The sequence below is a fragment of the Lytechinus pictus genome, chromosome 2, assembly GCF_037042905.1.
Source record: "Lytechinus pictus isolate F3 Inbred chromosome 2, Lp3.0, whole genome shotgun sequence".
In the NCBI taxonomy this organism is placed as follows: Eukaryota; Metazoa; Echinodermata; class Echinoidea; order Temnopleuroida; family Toxopneustidae; genus Lytechinus; species Lytechinus pictus.
This window is the reverse complement of record NC_087246.1, coordinates 21,283,757-21,305,983: the sequence shown is the minus strand read 5'-3', so window position 1 is coordinate 21,305,983 and position 22,227 is coordinate 21,283,757. Positions and strand designations below refer to the sequence as shown.

Below are 22,227 nucleotides of genomic sequence, written 5' to 3'. Positions count from 1 at the left end.
TTCCATAGGTAAACACAATATTCACTTTTTGCCTACGTACATGCGCCATGTATCGATTTATTTACATCACTTAAATTGTGTTAGTTAATGTCTTTTAATTCATTTCAGGTTAAGATATGGGCATTTTATTGTCTATTATTGCTTTTTCTTGTTCTGTTTTGTTATGAATATAATGTTATATTGTTTATGTATTCAAAGTTCAATTATGTCTACTTGTCTCGTTTAGCTGTGATTAAGAGCTTTAAAATCCAAAATACCTAGCTTATACTGGATCTCAAGTTCTTTCTCCCTGTGGTAATAATATAATATCATTTTCCTATTACTAACATTGTAATAAACAGGATGATTGTGTGAAAATATTTTAAATATGTTTGAGAAATACAGTAATGCCTAGCTGAAGCCAGCATCTGCATTTTTCACTTTTAAATGATAGCACCCCATACAAAATGTCCAGTACCTTTTTTTCTGCACTTGATCAATCACACTTACAATTAACCTTATGATCTCACAAAATTTACAAAATTCACTTTTGTAAGACTATTTCAGACTGATTGAGCTATCCCATTCTCAATGCTGTACTTCGTGCCTGTTTTTTTCTAGAACTGGGTTATCACCCTGACGTCCAGACGAGGGCAGCCTTCATCGAAGTCCTCACCAAGATCCTTCAGCAAGGAACAGAGTTTGACACCCTGGCAGAGACAGTCCTTGCTGACCGGTTTGAGAGGCTGGTTGGTCTTATGACCATGCTCGGTGACAAGGGGGAACTCCCCATCGCCATGGCCCTCGCTAACGTCATTGCCTCATCACAGATGGTAAAGTCACATATACCACAAATTTTAGGAGTTGCCGTCAGAAGGTGTTAGAATTGATTGTTACAGTATTTGTCGTGATTGATGAATTTATGCTTGTGCTGTTCAACTGTAGTCAGATTGAAACATTTTTAGTCCTCTAACTCATTCACTTTTGAGCAGGAAATGGGAAATTATTATTCAATGTGAAATAATTATGAAAGATTTATAGTAAATATTGACTTGCCTTGAGAGGGAAATTGAAATGTTGCTTGTAACATAATTGTAGACAGTTGATTGACCAGGGCAATGGGATTCTTTTAGGACATCATTTTCAATGTTCCTGCATAGTGGAGCAACGTCAGTACAGTTTGCATTAGAAGGATATGATTGTTTTATCCATAGGATGAACAAGCCAGGGTGTTCATGTCTCTGTTTAGATCCATTGTTGAAGAGATTACATGATGTTTAATAACACTTGTTAAATAGATATGATTGTTTTATTTATAGGATGAACTAGCCAGGGTCTATGTGACTCTGTTTGATGCTAAACACTTGCTCTACCAACTGCTGTGGAATATGTTCTCGAAAGAGGTAAAGGTATATACTAGATGTTGAGTGGAACTCAGGTTGAGTATTATGTGTTCAATGTGCATGGATGTTGTGAAACCAAAAGTTCCCTGGAGGGGAATGGGGATCCATATGGTTGAGGGGCATAGCATAGGCAAAAGTAGGATGGGCATTGGATGAGAAGTTTGGGCATCTGGTGGGCACAAGAATAACACAAAGACTTTTTGGAGAAAAAAGGAACAGATTCTTCTTCTTTTTTTTAAATTGGGTACTCAAAACTGATTCACAAGGTACAAATTAAGGTTAAAAAGGGAACAGATTCTTGTAGTGGCTAATAAGTCTTGTGACATCTTAATGCCATTGAAACCTGGAATATCTTATATTTGGCAAATTCTTTCATCATTTACCTTTTCCAAAACCTACCAAAATATCACAAAAATTCATATTATAATTAAAGATTGATGTCTTAATGTCATTAAAACCTATAGTTTTGGTAATATATTTAACAATTTTTTTCATCTCTGGCTGGGTTGTGACACATTAATGTCATTGAAATCTGGAATTTCGTATGTATTTGACAATTTCTTTCATGTCTGACATCAGTCAAAACCTACAAATATCACAAAACCTATAAAATAACCATAGATTGGACAGCAAATGTTTTTCTATGGGTACCTATGGGATACAGGGAACTTGTTTTTGTATTTTGAAGTGACAGTAGTATGTGTGCGTGTGTATGTGTGCATTGTTTAGATTTAAAACAGAATTAGTGGGAGAGTTTAGGCGTACATAAATAGAGATGAAACCTACATTATAGGTTCAACACAACAATATCTTTATTTTAAAGAAAATAGAAATCAAATTAGAGGTATTGAAACAGTTCTAAAATTTTAAGAAATAATACTGTGCAAGACATTTGATATTATGAAGCTTAAAAGCATTATATGTTCAACCAGAATGATATTAGGTGCAATATCAGATTTGAAGGCTATAGGTAGATTGCATGAAAATGTTAATAGCTGTTAAGTGTTTGCTTTTGAGAGGAATTATCAAGGAGTTGAATAAAATTTTCATTTTAAGAAATAAGTTTCATTTTTTCCCAACACTTTGAATAAAGTATTGAAATAATATATATATTTTTTTCATTTCAATTTTGAAAAGAATTGCTGCCCAAGTAACTTGTGTTAACTGTCATGTGCAGGCATGCGATTATGGAAACAAGATGCATTACAAACTGAAATATGTATCATTCAACATACCATTCCTTCTAGGTTATTGACGTAAAATAAAAAAGACTACTGTTAGTTCGTGCCCTCCTTGATAATTCCTCCAACTAGTCTCCTTATTTCTGAGCACTTCCATTGATACATAACTGGCCATCATGTGCAGGTGGAGCTGGCGGACTGCATGCAGACCTTATTCCGAGGCAACAGCCTGGCGTCCAAGATCATGGCTGCCTGCTTCAAGATGTACGGTCAGAACTACCTCAAGCTCCTCCTCCAGCCGCTGGTGCAGGAGATGATGACGGGTCCGACGAGTCATATCCGCTACGAGGTGGATACTGCTCGCATGGAAGCACATGAAGAGGACAACCTTCCAGAGTACCAGGCTAACCTTATGCAGCTGGCCAAGAAGTTCTTCATTGCCATTGTCACTTCAGTCGATCAGTAAGTGATGTTCTTGAAGGTCTGGAGACTGTTTCTCCAAGAATTGAATTCAAACTCAGATCGCTCTTAATGTCATAGTTCCGTGCCATGTAACATGCATCTCAGCAAAGATCAGATACTGTGAAGTCATCACTGAAAGTATGTGTTGAATGTGATGTGTGTATTTGCAATTAGGAATAATGTCAAGTTGCACTTAGCACTTTTGGGGGACAGCTCCTGGATTACAAACTCATATTTTGATAATCTCTAATTGTCTAGTGTAGTATTTCATTGCAATCATATGTTCAGTTAATCGGGAAGTGTGGTTCTTAATAAGATCTGAGACTCCCATTTGCATAGAGTTTAAAAATGCTGGTGATATTGCCATTAAACAGAAATTAGTTTGGAAACCTTTGATTGATTGGCTCTTTCTTAGTGCTGCCATCAACATGTTTAACGTTGAACCTAACCATGATATGGGTTTATGATGAAAAGAGAAAGGTTTTTATTAGTAGGTAATGTGAATAGGTGTGTATAAATATTCGTCATCATAATAGTAAAACTTATGAGGCTCTATTTTTAGCGACATGTACATTATAGATGGATTGATTTGAAGGGGAAAAAATAGGTACTTTTTGTTCGTGGTAGGGATAAAGCTTTCATTGCAGCTCCCAAGAGTATACAATTTCTTTAGTTCTTTCAGTTCTTTAAAATATTATAGACCTGGAGTGAGTTATTACATGTATGTTGATTGAAGTACATGTATTTGTAATTGCTCTGATCATAGATATGTGAAATTTTTGCAATGTAACATTAATAATCATTGAATTGCCACAAAGTGGATTAAGTTGCTTATGGAATCAAGCTTATCAGACATAAAAATACTAGTTACAGTATTTTCTTATGTAATTGACTATTAAATTACTGTGCAATCTTGTTTTCATGTAGGTTTCCGCCTCAGCTGCGTAGTGTATGCCATTGCTTGAAGGAGGTCGTAGCCCAGAGGTTTCCAATGAATACTTTAGGGGCAGTGGGAAGTGCAATATTCCTCAGGTTTATCAATCCTGCCATTGGTAAGTTCAACTCAAGTGTAAATTTCATGTTACTAAATTGGAAAAGTCAAAAGAAATCAAAGGGGTTTCTATCACAGCTAATCATATTCTTTTATATCTATGAAAGCTAATTATAAAGAAAGGTTCTGATTGGTCAGATTCAAGCTTGTAAGGAATTGATCATAGTGAACAATGTTCAGCTTTGAAAGCGGAACATGCTTTTTATTCTTATATTTGATTTAGTTGTGTGACTTATACTATCCACTTTACATGTGGCCTAGATTTGACTTATATGTGACTTATGAATGACTTTATGTGGTTTATGCTTTATCTGTATGTGACTTTTGTTTTCTTTATTTCTGACTTATACAGCACATTGTCAGTGCGTTGTTAAAACATTCTATCTGAAACAAACAATTTTTAGGACAGCCCGGAAACGCTTATTAGAATTATGGCACAAGTGAAAAACTTCCTTTGCCTAGAAAAAGTTCTTTGAAAGAATTAGGAATTTGCAACCATTGTCCTAATTCTAAAATGCAGCTTTTTCTGAGTAATCCTGACAGTATTTTAATAACAAGATATGAGGTTTAAACAGCCCACTGGCAACATGTGATTTATATTTGACTTACATGTGCACCTCTTTCCATACAGTATCACCCTATGAGCATGGGATTGTGAACATGAAGCCGTCATTGAAGGTTCAGAGAGGCCTCAAGTTGGTCTCTAAGATCATGCAGAATGTTGCCAACCAGGTGCAATTCAAAGAACAGCACATGATGCACTTCAATAAGTTTCTCAGTGAGAATGCCGTCCGAGCCATGAGGTACGCTCCCATTTATTGTATATACGCCTCTTTCACACTGAGCAGATTTCACCTGAATTTTGCCACAAGCTGGGATCTTGTAGCAGGCAAATATTAAAAGGTCTGATACTTAAAGTTACTCTGCTGCAATTCTGCAGTGGAGTAAACAGAAGTAACAACATAATCACGCTCACAAACCAGTATTATAATGTTACAGGCTAGTAAATTCAAGCAAGAAATCCTGTTCGGTACTCTTTCCAAAGCTCTATTTGGTTGATTAAAGGTTTAAACATAGTATCATGTAAAAGTTTTGATTTGCAGATCTAAATAAGGAACTATAGGCCGTCTTTGGTGAAACCGCATTTCTTATGTATTTCTTTATTTTAGTGGTCCACCAACATCAAATGAAAAATCCCGAGCAATCACCAGTCAAACAAAAAACCATTGTGACTCTGCTCTGCTACAAATCAGTACATATAGAATTAGTTATTTGTAATTATTTGTTCTTAATTCTTTCCAGATTCTTCCAGGACATTGCTTCAGACTGCCATACCATTGAGAGTGTCAGCAGTACTTCCTACATCTCTGATGCCAACGTTCTTGCCCTTCATAGATTATTGTGGAATCATCAAGAGAAGATGGGTGCTTTCCTGTCAAGTAGCAGGTAAGCTCATATATTTATATTCCTACATCACTCTATGGTCAAGTACAATTTTCACTCTTTGCATTTCCCTTGACATTTTTAATATTGGACATGACAGAAATGAAGAAAGAAATGAAGAATTAAGAAAATTGAATATGAAAATAGACTTGAAAGGAATGAAGAAGGGAAAAAAAAAATATTTAGGAAAATTGGAAAAGGAGACAGAAAGACATAAATGAATGGAATTATTGTGCAACAAGTAGTAAAGTACATTGATTTCTTGCTTTTTTTTTATTGTGAATAATCCAATTCTTTTTTCAATGAAATCATATGAAAATAAATGATGGTTATGAACAGCAATCTCATTCCTATTTGAATGTTATATTTTTAATGCAGGGATCATCGAGCCGTCGGACGGAGACCGTTTGATAAGATGATCACTCTCCTGGCTTACATTGGCCCTCCGGAACATTCCAGATTGGTCCTCGATTCACAGTAAGTCATGGGGCTAATATTACCTTGAAATGATATTTATTGAGCCAGCATCCCACAAAGTGTAAGGATTATGCTGTCATGGAAGGAAGTGGAATTGAAGATGCACATACAGGATACATGTACCTTGAATTTGGGCACCCCCCCCCCCCATCCCTTTATATTGAATCCCACATGATGATTTTGGAGGCCCATACTTAAAACTCGACCATGTTAAACACAGCTTACTTTATATATGTCCCCCAACAACTCCTTTATCAGAGGTCCCAAAGCACTTCACAATAATTCTCTAAAATTGACCTTTACTGAACATGTTTGTATACTTTGATTGGGAACAATCAATTGTTTATTGTTATTTTCACTCATATGTGTGCCTTGAGGGCCTAAGATTAAAACAGAATCGGTCAGGCATTTTCACCCATCTATATCACGCGTCTTTCATTTTATTTTCAGTTTTGGGAGCATGGACCTGACAAGCAGCAGCTTTGAAGAGATGATGGCCAGACGCAACATCTTCAACGAGGAAGATTTCAAGCGTCTTAAATCTCTCAATATCTTCTACCAAGATGGCATCTCAAAGGCAGGCAACCCTGTCTTCTACTATGTAGCAAGGAAATACAAGTGAGTAGGAATTTCAAGTTGTTCCCTCTATCTCATGCCTCTTCTCTCTCCTCTTGCTCATAAACATGCTCTTTGATTTTCTTCAGGTGGACAGAATACAACCCGAAAGATCAACTTTGTAGCTACATCACCATGCAGGCCCATTCCAAACCCATCCTCAATTTTATTTAATTTTTTTCCTGTGGCACACGTCATCCACTTTAAATTGATCAAGATCTCATTGAGACAGAGATCAAGACAAGACACATGACACAGTATCCCTGTCTCAAGAGAGAAATGTGTCTCATAACACCCCAACACTGCCATGTTTATTTGTTTTTTTCTTCACTACATTTCTTCTACAATTTGGCAAATTGTAAACCCCTTCCATCCTCTTATTCTCAAATTGTTTTCTGTTCATTTCTGATTCAGGTGTTCAGAGATAGACTTTGAGCAGTTGATGTACCACATCTTACTCACTCTCAAACCATTTGATAAGAATCCATTTGAAGTTGTCCTAGACTGCACCAACTTTGGACCTGACAACCGCTTCAAGGTATGTCATGTGGGGGAAGTTATGTAGCACAATTTATTTTCCTTTGTGACAAATGTATCTTTATGACCTAAAGATATATGATAATAGGAATATACAAAAAAATGTGTTCTTTTAATGATCAGCCAGTTTTGAAAGTTCATAAAATGTTTTCATGTAAAAGGATCCAAACATTTTACTTGGTATTTCCAGAATGTTAAAGGTCGACATTTCCATGCTGAAACTTGTACAATTCATTGAACATATGCTAAAAATCAAGAGTAAGTCAAGGATATGAAGGTTTTTGAATTTCAAACACACAGGCCCGAATTCACAAAGGTGGTTTTTAAAACCATCAGTTGACCACATGGTTGTATAAAATACGCTTTTTTACCACGCACATTAAAAATTCCAATGCTGATGCGCGCTTTTGTCACAGTGCGCTAAATTGACGCCTTTTACCATGGTTAGATACGCTATTTTATTCATGAGTCCACTGTTGAAGAGTGGACTAATATGGCGCACTGTGACAAAAGCGTGCATCAGCATTGGACATTTTTTTTATACACATGCCCAATACGTGGCAAATTAAGTGTAATTTATACAGGAAATCTGCATAAACCATGGATTCAGCCGTGGGTTTTCAAAACCACCTTTGTGAATTCGGGCCACAGTGACTGTAATGATATGGGAAATGGACAGTGAAACCTGTATCTAAAGACCAACCAACAGAGACAAGAAAAGTTGGCTATATGGACAAGATCCATGGACATGGAATTCTATTTTAAAGGATACAAAATTTAGGAGTCTTTAGAGTTGCATGGTCCTTCTATACATGTGGTTACTCCTGTGGGTTTAATTATATCACATTATTGTGTGCTATCAGTTTCATTTATATCTCTGTGTCCACTTAAAGTTATCTTTTTAACAATGTGCATCTCATAGATTTTAAAAATATTTGGGTTCATCTTTGATTATAATGACCAGTGGTTCATATCTCATCTATGACTAATCATTAAAAGAGGCGAGAGGCTCAGTTGACAAAGCAGTGGCTTCGTATTTTGGTGATCAGGGTTCAATACCAAGTTAATGTGCTAGTGACCTTTGGTAAGGATTTTATCTATAGTACCAGGTGCCTTGTAGAAGACCTTAAACTGTTGGTCCTCTGGGTGCTTAAATGCTAACTAGCATTTATGCTCTCTTGGCAGACAGGTTAATGAAAATTCCTACCAATCTTGTTTTTCTCTGTAGCCCCAAGTCCTTTCCCGTGGTGTTCGTTTCCCTGACCATGTCACTCAGAACCTGTCCGCTGTCTATGTCTACAACTGTAACTCGAGACTCAAGGAATACATCAAGAGGAATGAAAGGGTCTTCGTACTACTGAAGGTAAATGTTAAAGAATGAAACATGCCTTTAAGTACTGCCTATGGGCAACAAGAAAAATGGTCTTTATATCTGTAGGCAGGCTGGATATCTGGGTAGGTTCATTAAAGGGAAAGTTTATTCTTTGATGTTTTTATAAAAGCAGAAAAAACAAATAACTCTCAGGATGAGGGGTTTATAAAAAGGATGACTTTATGTACCACCCATGGCATTCTTTTTCACTTCGTTTATTCATGCTATGGACCCAGTCCTCTTCCATGGCTTTCATACTACATAAACCCCACCTAGATGCACTATTGTGTCGACAGGCAGATTTCTTTATACAAAACCCTCTTATTTCAGATGATGAATATATTTGGTACAATAGTATGTGCATATAAATACCAAATTATGTAATCTTAAAAATCAGTAAAATCCTTTGGTGATTGCTCATGAACCGAAGAATTCCTCATTTACATCATCGTAAAAACTCATTCAAAAATATTTTGTGATACTTTTAGGGTACACGGAAGATCATATTCATCGAGTCCGTAGCCAAGTTGGGTGAATACATCGAGCCTGATCAACAGAGATTGCACAAGGCTACCTTAGGATTGGATGAAGATCTGAAAGTATTCAACAATGCACTCAAACTATCAGACTCCCACAAGGATATCAAAGTAGCCATCAAGGTAATGAGAAGTTTTATCAGCAACTGATTCATCTGGAGAAGACTGGCCCTTTTTAGATAAAGTTCATGACAGAAGCCAAATACAAATACTTAGTACAGAAATTCCCAATATAAACCATTATTTGCATTGCAGTGTATTTAAAAGTCATGCCAGGTTTTCTTGGAGAACTATTTCTGTTTATTTCAAGTTTTGTCTAAAAAAATTGAACAAATCTTCAAAGATAATAATTCCTAAGTTTGTGTGTTAGTATCTCTGAACATGTCAAAATTGTGGTTTTAAATGCCAAGAGAGGGGGCTATCATTACCCCCAGTCCTTTTAGAATTGACTAGCCACTACAGGTTATGTTTTCAATAAAACAGGAGGTTCTAAAGGTTAAACATGTAAGGTTTCAACAATCTCATATGGTTGTCATCTTGGCAATCCCATCTTGGATTTTATGACTGTCTAATTCCAGTCCTGTGCTTCTTAGATCTTGTATTTTGTGTTGTTTTGTGTTATCATAACTGCTCTCTTATATCTTGCAATGAGAATCATTCTATTGTACTCATATTTTTTACATCATCATATGGCATTTTATTATGTTTTATCGGAAATGAATCAATTTTAAATTGGATTATAATGAATAGGTGTACTATTCATTTTACCAATGGTTTCTTTGTTATTAATCTCAGGTTGGTTCTAGTGCAATCCATGTGACATGTATGGAGAAGACTAAGATCCTTGTCCAGCCAGTTCTACTCAATGACATCTACCTTGCTTCAGAGATTGATGAGGTAAACACTTTGTGATATATTGTTTTGCATGAAAAGTGACCATGGTTAAGCAATACATGTATGTAACTCAGTTAAAGCTTAAACACCAGCATTGTTGGATAGGTTACTCTGGTAGATTACCAAGCATGGTGGCTCAGTGGTAATGCACCAACCTCATGAATGGCAGGTTATGTGTTCAATCCCTGGTCGAATCATGCCAAAAACTTATAAAAATGGGATCTTCTGCCCTCTGCTATGGACTCGGCAAGCTGATCAGATAATGGAAATGATAACATCTTGTGTTATGTAGGGCCTACTGGTAGTGCAAGTTCATAACCTAAGTGGCTCCCCTGGATAAATAAAACATTTGATCATTGTTATTATTGTTTTGATAGGTTGCCCTGGTTGACGAGAATCAGTTCACTGTGACGCTTCAAGAAGGTCGTCTCCTATCTTTCATGCACCAGGAGTGTGAAGAGGTTGCTAAAGCTATTCAACACATCAGAACAAGATGGGAAAGATCTCAACCGGTAAGAGGACAAATTATCTATTAACTTTGAAAGCAGATGTCTTGGATTTCTCTACAGTATAGGTGTGGTTATTGAAACATTTATCTGCATTCATGTATTTGCTGTCATGTCGATAGCAACGAAATGAATGAAGTGTCTTTTCTCAATGAAAGTCCATTGACAACAGTCAGATTCTACTTTTCTCATTCTTTAAAGGTTACATAAAGCAATCCCTTTAAAGCTGTCCTAAGTATTCATATCAAGAGGGACTATTCTTATTTTATTATAAAGATGTATCTGTTCTGAAATGTTCACATGTTGCATTACCTAGTACATGTATGTCAAATTATAGAATGATTTTAAATATGAAATATAAAATATGTTTGAGGTATGATATGATTATGCTTCATTTTTCACATCTCTCTTTTCAGCAAGAGACAGTAGCAGTACATTCCAAGATCAAACCCATGGATGTTCCTGGCACTCTTCTCAATATGGTACGTCAACCATTTCATTTTTTCAACCTACAATATAATTCCTAGTCAACTCAAAAGTAATATGCAACATTCAAAGTTTGAATCCATTGGCAGATAAAATGAATATGTACTTGGAAATGTAATTTGCATTGCAGATGAGATCTAAAATGGAAATAGCTTACAACAAAAGTTCTGAAATATTTTTATTACTTAAAAATTGCTAGATGTACTATAATTTGATCACAATGATGATAATGATGGTGACGACGAGGATGGTGGTGGTGGTGGTGAAATTTATGTTATTTGTTGTATCCAGTGTTATATGAAATCACCCGGTTAAAAATAAGAACCTTTGTACTCCTTGTTGTTTTCAATATAGGCCTTATTGAACCTTGGTAGTAATGACCCCTGTCTGAGGTCAGCTGCCTACAACCTGCTGTGTGCCCTGACTGCGACCTTTAACCTCAAGATTGAAGGTCAGCTGCTTGAGACGGCTGGATTATGCATCCCAGCAAACAACACAATCTTTATTGTCAACATCAGTAAAACATTAGCTGCTAATGAACCACATCTTACACTAGAGGTAGGTCTTAACTATTCAAAAAAGTAATATCTTTGTCTAACACATGTACATTTGCTTGAAGGGAGAAGGGGATTGATAACAAAAGATGCACAGAATTGCACAGTATAACACACTTTCAACTCATCTGAAATTGTTTGCTTTACATCAATTTTTTTAATGAGTGTGACCATGTTTTATCATCTAAACTTGCCAGAATTTTTAGTAAGTGCAGTATATATTACATATCAAAATGCAACATTTTATGATACATATAATAAGATATGAATTTCAAAATTATTTTTGATCCAAGAATTTTAAAAGACATTTTACATTTTTACAATCAGGAGTTTTTAAGGGAAGCTTTGATATATAAATGAACACAAATGTTCCCTATCTAGATTTTGTTTTTCTTTCCCCATTTTATAGAAATCAAATTTGATATGCAACTTCTTTGTGTATGGTACATTTATGACTTTTCTTTACAATGCTTTGTTACAGTTCCTTCAAGAATGTATTACTGGATTCAGTAAGATCAGCATTGAACTCAAACATCTGTGTCTGGAATACATGACACCATGGTTGCCTAACCTCACCAGGTAAATCTCTATATTCTCTGTTTGGAGAAAGAAGAATTTATATTATGATGATACTTTGGTTTTTTGGTACATTCAAAAGAAAAATTTAAGATCAGAGGAAAAAGAAAGAAATAGGATTCAAGATGTAAGATGTATTTCATTTTATTTCATCGGTTAACAAAACAATCATGATTAGCATAAATGTACAGAAGTTCAATATAAGATAAATAGGAAACATTGAAAGTGAAAATGAAGTCAAGGGCTAACAACAAAGCAGAGTTAGTGAAGAGCTGCCCCCTGATTTACCAAGAAATGTATGATAACACATGATCCTGAAGGTTATGTATTAAGAGACCCTCATACCTTACAAGAAATGATTCATGCTAATGTTTTGGACATGAAGGAAGAACAGAAAGGCTAGTGACTTACTTGAATACAGGAAGATGAAGATGAGGCTTAATAAGGAGATGGGCAATCATATTCCCTTTTTAAAGTACACAGAAACTGTGAACTGCGTAATGTGAATTTTTGTCAATGCTTTCTTTTCATTAATATGTATGAAAGTTCAGTATTGGTCAAATTTTCACCTATGTATTATTAATATTACCAAGACTAAAATAGAGTAATGATTCTGTGTTGAAGGGCATTGCCTAGATATCTTCTACAATCCATCCTCTGAAAGATTTTAATCAGTGTCGATCAGAGAGGCCTGTCGTGGGAGTTGAAATTATCATGATCTTGGAACAATTTTATGATACTTCTTTGTTCAGGTTTAGCAAGAGATCAGATGAATCAAAGAGATACAAACTGACCGTTGTCTTAGACAAACTGATTCATATGACCATCACAGAGAAGCAGATGTATCCATCGATTCAAGCTAAGGTGTGGGGTAACATCGGACAGGTAGAGGATCTCATCGACTGTGTTCTTGACAGCTTTATCAAGGTGAGCATTTCTATGTCTTGAGGAATAGGATGGTGATGAGGAGGATGGTATTGGTGATAATGATGATGGTGATGATGATGATGGTGGTGATGATGATGATGATGATGGTGATATTGATGATAATGATGATGATGTAACTTACCCCTTGCTTGTTCAAGGCTTATTGCGTGTTATTATGCTTGAGAGCTTTAAGATACCTCTAATTATATAATTATGATCATGTTGGTGAGGTTGATAATGATGATAACTTTCACCATATTCATTTTTGTTGGAGTAGGATGAATGATATAATCCCAAGCACTGTGATAACAAAATTTTTGATGTGTAGACTGTGTTGCAGATACTGACATTGATCAGTAGTGATGTTGATTTTAATAATCTAATGGCTAGATCACTAAAATGTTTTATTCATGTTTCAGACAAGTGTATCTGGTGGTGGACTACCCAGAGCTGAAGTTATGGCTGACACAGCAGTAGCATTGGCATCAGCTAATGTCAAACTAGTATCTGCCAAGGTTATCGAAAGGCTATGCAATGTAAGAACTTGACAAATGTTTTCATAGTGGGATCATACAAATCTTTGCAAACTAGTATTATTTAGATGAGATATGAACAAAGCAAATGAAGATATATAATCATGCTGCTGCTCCTCCTTCCCCTCATGATTCTCCTCCATCTTTTTCTTCATCTTCCCCATCTCATCCTCATTTTCTTTACCTTCTCTTTCCCCTTTTCTTTTCCTTTTTCCTCCTCTTCTTATTGTCCTCTTCCTTGGACCTCCCACCCATGCTTGCTTGTATGATCTACCTTCTATGTGTCTTTGAGCTACTGAAAGACGGGTCAGATTTGCCTCAGACAAAAGTACGATGACATCTGTACCCTCCTATTCTTTTCTTCTTCTTCAGATCTTAGAGAAAACATCCCTGTCACCGACTGCAACTCTTGAGAAACACCTGATGTGGGATGATATTGCCATCTTAACTCGTTACCTTCTCATGCTGTCTTTTGATAACTGCCTGGATGGTAAGCCTCTTGGCCCTACTTTGACAAAAAGAAGCATGTAACAAAAGTGTAGTTTCTCGTTAAAATTGCAAAATGTGCTGCCATTGACATACATGCCAATTTACCAATCATCGTGTATCTCATAGCGGGATTAGATTTTTTTTAAATGAAATTTGGCCTTGAGGAATAAATCAATTTGTAACTGTTAAGATATTGAATTCTCAATATCTGTTTATTCTGCCACTTGATTCCTTTTGTCAAGAGTATGGCAGTTTTTTATTTCCTTTTTTTTTTGGGGGGGGGGTGGTGTTTGGGGGTAGTTTTTTTTAATTTCATTTACACATTTTGAAAGCTTGGAGAATTTTAAAGGGGGTGATGTTTTGATTATTTTGAATTTGAAAGGATGTCAAAAGCAAACTTGGAACATAAAATAATTGTTAATATTTGTTTTAAAATCTGGAATTCTAAACAATTAGGGGAATATGTAATATTTTTGGATCAGTTTGTTTTGAAGACTGAATTCAAATAATTGAGTGGAAAGTTGAAAATGGGGGTTGGACAAAGGATTTATTTCATTGATTTGGCCATTTGTGTGTAGTTTATTTTTCTCTTTTAAACATACGAATCTTGGTTTTAATTATTTGTCTCTTTTCCTTTTTAGTTGCCAACAACTTGCCAGCTCTGTTTCACATAATCACCATGCTGGTTTCAACAGGACCACTAGCCCTAAGGGCCTCAATACATGGGCTAGTGATAAACATTATCCACTCCCTTTGCACATGCTCACAACTCAAGTTCAGTGGTATGTATATTATGCAATGTGAATTGCAAACAGATGTGTTGTAAGACTTCAATTATAAAAGACTGGATTTTTGTGACAAATCTCTGTTGATAGATATTCAGTTCATCAATATTTGGGTAACTTGAAAAAAAAAACCTTCAAAAGTACAAGATTTCTTTATTCTCAAAGCATGGGACCACAATAAGTAAATAAAAGGAACAAATAACCCAAACAGAGTTTGATGTTTTGGGCTACTCATCCTCTAATCTGAGATTAAAACATGTTTTAAGTTTAAATGGGACTTAAAACAACAGTTTATTGGCCCCCCATGAAATGTGTGTCAGACAAAGCTGACCAAAGCTATGCAGGTTTCACTTGAATTTAAGTTCTTTCATATATCCATGTCATATCCTATGCAAGTTTGTCTGTTAAAAAGCCTGCACTCTTTCAAAAGTAGAATCATCCTATGAAAGCTTACCTTAACTTAGTAACCTAACCATTCAATTGCAGAGGAGACCCAGAAAGTCCTTCATCTTGCCCTCACTGAGTTCTCCTTGACAAGATTCAAGAAGATGTTTGGTATCAGCAAGGTGAAGTCGGCTACAGTCGCTGCTTTCAGGTCAAGCTACAGGGAGAGACCGTCGGGTCAGCAGACTGAGATCATGCCTTTGAGTAGCTTGGAGGCCATCACTGATGCCTTGCTAGAAATTATGGAGGTAGGTTAGAAGGGAAAGAGAGAGAAAGAAAGGGTTGGAAACAAGAAAGGGGAAGTGACTGAGGTCATGCCTTTGAGTAGCTTGGAAGCTATCACGGATGCCTTGCTAGAAATTATGGAGGTATGTTAGAAGGGAAAGAGAGAGAGAAAGAAAGGGTTGGAAGCAAGAAAGGGGATTTGACTGAGGTCATGCATTTGAGGAGCTTTAGGTTATCACTGATGTTCTGCTGGATATTATGGAGGTCGGTTAAGCGGGAGGGAAAGGAGGGAAATGGGGAAGGAGGCTTGGTGAGGTATGATAGGGAGCGGAAAGGGGATTAGGTAGGTAATGGAATACAGAGAGATTCTTTGCTGATAATGGATGGAGATGGTGTCTCTGAGTAGCTTGGAGGCTATCACCGATGCCTTGAGATTATGAAGGTACCTCTAGGTTAGAAGGGAGGGAGAGAGAAAGAGGAGGGGTAGTGAAAAGATTGTAGACAGTACTGATTATTGCACATTTTTAAAGTCTTATGGAACATTGAGATGGAGAAGATGGTGATGTGGGGATGAAATTGGGAGGGAAAAGAAGTGGTATTAAGGGAGGGAAAATAACTACTGTAGTATCCATAGAACATCCTCACAGACTTTTATTAATTATGAACCAATAATGCTCAATGCAGTGGTTTCAATTTTCTTTTGTGATTATTTAAGGTTGCAATTGTTTGTTTCTTTCTGCAGTCTTGTACGAAGGACATTCCAACATGTGAATGGCTGAAAGAATGGACAGAACGCACAAGGAAGTGAGTTTGATTAATGGCTCATGTAGTGCATTCATTAGTATGTATACTCCCATGTTCACAAAATATAATGTTCCATTCATTGTTTGAATGTCATCATTTTTGTATGCATATAAGGGGAAGTTAATAATGATTTAAAAACATATTAAAGATTAATGATTGTTCAAAGTACAAGTGTCACTTTAAACATAAGTGCCCTTCATTCTTGATGCACATGTTATCATTGAAATATTAATAGTTTTTAGGGTCTTTCAACCAGGGTAATACAAACTCATTGAGTGCTGAAAAAGATGGATATGTGCACTATATAAGTACCCTTAATTATTATTATTTATTAATTAATTTATTAATTAATTATATAACAATGTCTATGAAATAGGGCAATCTGCATTTTTTCTGTCCCAATTTGTGTAGGTACAGTATTTTAATTGGTTTTTACATTCATTTCTTCCTATCCCATCAGGTTTTCATTCCAGAACAACCCCGCCCTTCAGCCCAGAGCCATGGTAGTCTTTGGCTGCATCAACAAATCCACATCACCCAAAGAGATGCGTAGTCTCCTGCTCTTCTTGGCCCAAGCTGTACACAATGCCATCAATCAGAAGGATTGCTATGGGAGTGGTATTCAGCAGAATAGCTCCTTGCTGTACATAGAGTCGATTGTTATTGCTATGACCAGATTGCAACCTCTGCTTGAGAAGGTACGGTTTATTAACTTTTCTTTAACCAGAGATATACACGAGTTTCTTATGGTCAGAATTAATCTGTCTTCACTCCCAAAGATGGCAGCAGTTTTTGAAATAAAAAGGTGTCATCCAAAACCCTCCAATACTTGGAAAAGTGGATCACCAAGACTAGAAATAGAGAATGGAATAAAAATGAGTCACGCTAATGATACAGGCAGCAGAGCACTGGAAGGTGATGCCACAATAGTCACTTTGAAAAGCAACATGGTATAATAGCAGGTTGCATAGAAAGACCTTTCACAATTGAAAGAAAGAAAGGGAAGCATATCAGATTCCACCAAACATAACTCAAAGCAGACATTGATGTTGATTTGATACTGTCTTTGTAGTTTTAAAATATGGATAGAACATGAGTAGAAATTAATAATTAAGAAATTCTACTAAAAATTCATCTATATACCATGATGGGTAGTAGACTTTGAAATAAATATGCAACTGCTTCAGACAAGTTACCTTGTTTGAGTTCTATGATTAATCTGTTAACTTCACTTACATTGCAATGTTTTTCATGTGGTATTATTTGATGTTTTCACTCCAGGATTCTCCAATGCACAAGCTGTTGTTCTGGGTATCCATAGCTGTCCTTCAGCTGGAGGAAGCTGCTCTCTATGCTGCGGGTATGGCCATGTTGGAACAGAATCTACACTGCCTAGATGAACAAGGACTCTTTGAAGACACTGTAAGTTGTTATAAGATCCAAAGAACTTAAAGTACATAAAAGACCTGTGCTCTTTGAAGACACCGTAAGTTCTTGTTGTGTCAATAAAAATCAAAGTGCATAAAAGACGTGCTCTTTGGAGACAATGTAAGTTCTTTTAGGGTCTATAGAAATTGAAGGTCTATACTCATTCAGGTTCTTTATTATAGTATTTAGTTTGTTCCAAGAAAGAAGTGGTTCTGTGAATAGGACACACACACACAAATCTTAATGTAATGAATCTTATCACACACCTTGGTTAAGAATATTATTTGTAACTTTGCCATAATGGTTACCACCATTTTAGCAGGGTTCAACTGGAAATCAAAATCAAGGTTTCCATTGTAATTACCACAATTGCAAAGTTAAACATTTGTTAGTTTTTTGCTACAAGACTAATGTTTGGCATTTTCAACCTTTCCTTTATTTTTTATATAAACTCCATTTTTAAACAAATGAAAAGCCTTGATGTCTCCTAAACATAATGTTTGTTTATAAGAAGTTCTGAAATTCTGAATGACGGACCAAATGTTGAACCTTTTTACTATTTATTGCTTTCTAACAGAGTCCGGAGGTTGTGCTGATGGCCGTTAGAGAACCTTTAGATTTCCAGTTCAAGCAAATGGATCTAGCCGTTGGTCTTAGCTTCAAGTACAACTTCAACTTTGCTCTTGTTGGACATCTACTCAAAGGTAAGTAGTTGTAATTTATGCAAATGATGTCAACTGTATTCAGACATGACTTTGTTTATGATCAGTATCGTATTGAAAGGGGGAGTCAACCATAAAAATTTAGCATAGTTCAAGTTACTGAAGATATCTGTGATTTTTTTTAAATTTAGCATTGTTGTTTTTATTGGATTCAAAGTAGAAATTACCTTAACTGTGCCTGGGGGTCAATTACAGAGATCTCAAATGGGGGGGGGGGGGCTGCACCCTCTGGTCATATAGTCTTACAATGACCCCTGTCTAGTTAGGGTTAAACAGCAACCTTTCTAATTTCTTGAAGATTGGAGAAGCATTAATAGATCAGTTAAGAATCTGAGACGTTCCTATGTATTAGTGCCATATTAAAGTGGAATATTATTGTTACCATTAGTAACCGTTGGTATAAATATAAAACCTGAGTTATGTGTTATGGTTTCCATCAAGTATTGATTGACAATGTTTTGTTTGACCCCAGGATTCAGGCACCCTACCAGTGCTACAGTATCAAGAACAATCCGTATCCTAAACCTGATGCTAGATATTGTCTGCAAACACAGAAACTGGTAAGAATCAGAATTCAATATTTATTTGGTATATTGGTATAAAGCCATGAAATTGCAGTCATTTGATACTAAAGGTATGTCCCAAACAAACACTTGATTTATGAGTTAGGATAACATGGAACATCATTCAACCCTTGATTTAATTATTTCTGCTGTTTCAAAGAAACAGCAAGTCTTTGTAACCCTTTGCTTAGAAATGTAAAATTCAAGTGATTTTAGGAGGCAATGTTACTTATTATCAATTCCTCTCTGATCTATACATCCGTGTTCTCCACCACATTGGGTGTAAGCGAAAAAGATCTCTAGTAATCTAAATCTGAATTCCTAGAGAGCATTTCATCAGTGTTTGTTTTCTTACAGTGTGTTACTGTTACTATTGTAAATTTGGGATACAATATCCAACAAGTCCTTTCATAAAATGCTCCCCAGATCAGCAAAAGAGTAGAGACACACCGTGCCAAATTGAGGTAATGCATGGCATAGTTGTGTTGAACTGTACATGTGGTAATTGAGTTTGTCTCATGATGTACTTGTCTATATTCCCCAATAATAAATTACGTAAAATTGGCCACCCTGATAGAAAGTTCATAATCTTCTTGTTGTTCTATATATAGTGACAAGTTTGATGTGAACATGGAATCAGTAGCGTACCTTGCAGCCCTCCTACCAGTATCTGAAGAGGTTAGGAGTCGCTGCAGCATGCGTCGGAACTACCCTAACCTATCCCCAGAGACACTAGAACTTGACAACTCAGTCTTTGTTCAAGTCCAGTACCCTTACCATCCAACACCCCACCAAGGTCAACAGCAGAGGTCTCCCTCCAAGAGGTTACGATCTCCGCATAAAACCCCCGGCATCACGAACGCCGCTGTTAAAACCCAGCGGAGTTTGGATTCGGCACTCAGACAGCAGCAAGGTCCGGTGACGATCGACAAGTCTCCGTTGAAGCAGTACAAGAGCTTGGACCTGCCACCTCACAGCACGGGGAGAGGGGCGCGCAGTCCGGAGGTGGTGGTCAGCGGGGTGGCTTCAGGGGCCAACGCTGAGGGAGGAGTAGGGGAGAGGAGAGTTCGGCATGAGAGGAGGACCAGTGGGACTGCTATGACGATACCACAACCGAGAAAGGAACGGAAGGTCTCCACACCGTCAGAGAATGTACTTCTCAATGATGAAGTCCTCACAGAGTCGGGTGTGCAAGCTTTGTTGCTAACTGTTCTGGTAAGTCAATAGTCCTAATGTAGGTTGTCATGTTATATTTTTAAAGTCACTATTAAATTTTATATATCTGAACAGAAGAGCACAAGACAGGTGTGCACCGTGTATTCATTATTTTAATGCCCTGAGATAACTTACCTGATCTTAATCTTCAGATATAGTATTTCTATTAAATATTGGTCGTATGGCAACTCCATAGAATATGTATGATTAATCCCTATATTTGGGACTTTCCTGTGATCATTTGCTGTTGTTACTGTTTCAAATTACCATGACTTGAGCAGATCAGTAAGAACGGAGAAAAATGTGGGTCAAACGTACAAATAGTCTTTACATCTTGGATCTTTTGATATTAGATTACAGAATGCTTCGTCTATCTTTTCTTTTCTCACTATGATCATTGTTTGCTTCCACTTTTAGGCTACCCTAGTACGTAACATGAATGAAGGAGATGTAGGCATCCTGTATGAATACCTAGCTGAAGCAAGCCAAGTCTTCCCTCAAGTATTTCCCACTGTGTAAGTAAACTCAAACCTGGAGATCCTTCATGGAAGATCTTCATAAACAGCTTGAGTATGGCAAGCCAAATTGGTTTCTCAATCATTTGTCATTATAGTTGTGTCTTTTTTTATCAAAAATTCTCCCTAAGGCCTTTTTGTTATCATAGTTGTATTATGTGCTTAGAACCTTCAAAAGCCAAATAATACAACCAAAACTTTTCTTCAGATCAATATTTAGGGGAGGCCTTTGCCTGCTTTAGTGACCACATGTATAGGAGTACCACCAGTCAATAAAGACCTCATGGTTTGTTTCACTTGAATTGTTTTATCCATTGAAACATGAATAAGGAAACTACCCTTAAAAACCACCAGTTCATGAAGACTGCCCTCTCTTGTCTTCTAGGTGTAGTCGTCAAAGACAGGTTTTACTGTATGATGTACCGGTAATTCTTTGTCCTCTGTTTGATTTTGGTGTAGACAATCCCCTTTTAACTAAGTTGCTGAACCGTGTGGCATGGTTTGGTGGAATTTTTGGCCTGTGAATCCTTTCTCGAACTGAGAACTAACTTGTAATTCTATTTCCATTAGGTATTCATTGCTGGATTCCAAGATCAGTAATGTGTTGAGAACATGCAACAACCAAGCCATGTTAGCTGCTGTCCAGAGCATCATTCAGAATACTTTGGCCAGTGAGGAAGGCCAGATACAACCTACAAATCTTCAAGGTAATGGTTTGGTGTATCACTAGAAATCCACTGATGAATTTATTATTGAAAAATCTTTGATGAACCTTGTCACCAGCATACTAGCATATTAGAGTCTAGAGCTTCATTCAGACTACCTTGGCTAGCAAAGAAGGTCAAATAAAATCTTTAAACCAGGCAGGTATTTCATAAAGCTTAGATTATTAGATGCTAAGTCAAATGCATAGGGATATATAATTAAATACAAGAAAGGATTCACCAGTAATGCGTAGCATTATTCGTAACTTCCAAACAGCTGTATGAAATACCCACCTGTCCAAGTTAGCATCTCAGTTTAGTATTAGATATTCGAGGTGGATCAAGGTGAATATTATAAATTGAATTACAGTACATGTACCTACTTTATTTTCAAGCATTATCAATAAATTTAGCTCACACTTGGCTCATTCATTCATTTCATGGAGAAAGACAGAAACCACTTAATAGTTCATGAAAAATACTTGAGTAGTTGTTCCCAGTAAATTTCAGATAAAATTCATGATAACAGCATTAACAAAAAAAAATAGATTTATTCTTATTTAATGTAAACCAAACACTAGCAAACATAGTAAGAAGGTTGGGGGTAGGGGTTGATGGAAGATTGAGAGAAGAAAAAAATATTGTTTTGCATAGTCATTTGATTCATATATCTTCAATGAATTTATTCCTCTCCCTTACAGGCATTGGATTTGGCGGCTTATGGCGATTCAGCAGTCAGTTTCCACAGGTGAGCAATATGCATGCCTTGATCTGTTTAACAAAGTTATAAAGTTTGACAAC

The 22,227-nt window shown here is 36.5% G+C and overlaps 1 protein-coding gene across 1 annotated transcript in view; it reads left to right on the top strand.

The window, feature by feature from the left end:
* LOC129283245 (neurofibromin-like) overlaps positions 1 to 22,227 on the top strand; it is a 51,921-nt gene that overhangs the window by 25,755 nt on the left and 3,939 nt on the right. Inside the window, exons 27-56 of the mRNA XM_064095560.1 lie at positions 601 to 812; positions 1,299 to 1,382; positions 2,748 to 3,025; positions 3,953 to 4,077; positions 4,708 to 4,879; positions 5,379 to 5,522; positions 5,898 to 5,996; positions 6,447 to 6,614; positions 7,026 to 7,149; positions 8,377 to 8,511; positions 9,009 to 9,179; positions 9,852 to 9,953; positions 10,328 to 10,462; positions 10,873 to 10,938; positions 11,297 to 11,500; positions 11,978 to 12,075; positions 12,825 to 12,999; positions 13,419 to 13,535; positions 13,905 to 14,022; positions 14,663 to 14,803; positions 15,293 to 15,498; positions 16,218 to 16,279; positions 16,740 to 16,977; positions 17,561 to 17,701; positions 18,285 to 18,411; positions 18,902 to 18,989; positions 19,604 to 20,207; positions 20,625 to 20,722; positions 21,293 to 21,429; positions 22,128 to 22,174. Of these exons, the coding sequence (XP_063951630.1) occupies positions 601 to 812; positions 1,299 to 1,382; positions 2,748 to 3,025; positions 3,953 to 4,077; positions 4,708 to 4,879; positions 5,379 to 5,522; positions 5,898 to 5,996; positions 6,447 to 6,614; positions 7,026 to 7,149; positions 8,377 to 8,511; positions 9,009 to 9,179; positions 9,852 to 9,953; positions 10,328 to 10,462; positions 10,873 to 10,938; positions 11,297 to 11,500; positions 11,978 to 12,075; positions 12,825 to 12,999; positions 13,419 to 13,535; positions 13,905 to 14,022; positions 14,663 to 14,803; positions 15,293 to 15,498; positions 16,218 to 16,279; positions 16,740 to 16,977; positions 17,561 to 17,701; positions 18,285 to 18,411; positions 18,902 to 18,989; positions 19,604 to 20,207; positions 20,625 to 20,722; positions 21,293 to 21,429; positions 22,128 to 22,174 (4,616 nt within the window). The remainder of the gene's footprint in view (positions 1 to 600; positions 813 to 1,298; positions 1,383 to 2,747; positions 3,026 to 3,952; positions 4,078 to 4,707; positions 4,880 to 5,378; positions 5,523 to 5,897; positions 5,997 to 6,446; positions 6,615 to 7,025; positions 7,150 to 8,376; positions 8,512 to 9,008; positions 9,180 to 9,851; positions 9,954 to 10,327; positions 10,463 to 10,872; positions 10,939 to 11,296; positions 11,501 to 11,977; positions 12,076 to 12,824; positions 13,000 to 13,418; positions 13,536 to 13,904; positions 14,023 to 14,662; positions 14,804 to 15,292; positions 15,499 to 16,217; positions 16,280 to 16,739; positions 16,978 to 17,560; positions 17,702 to 18,284; positions 18,412 to 18,901; positions 18,990 to 19,603; positions 20,208 to 20,624; positions 20,723 to 21,292; positions 21,430 to 22,127; positions 22,175 to 22,227) is intronic.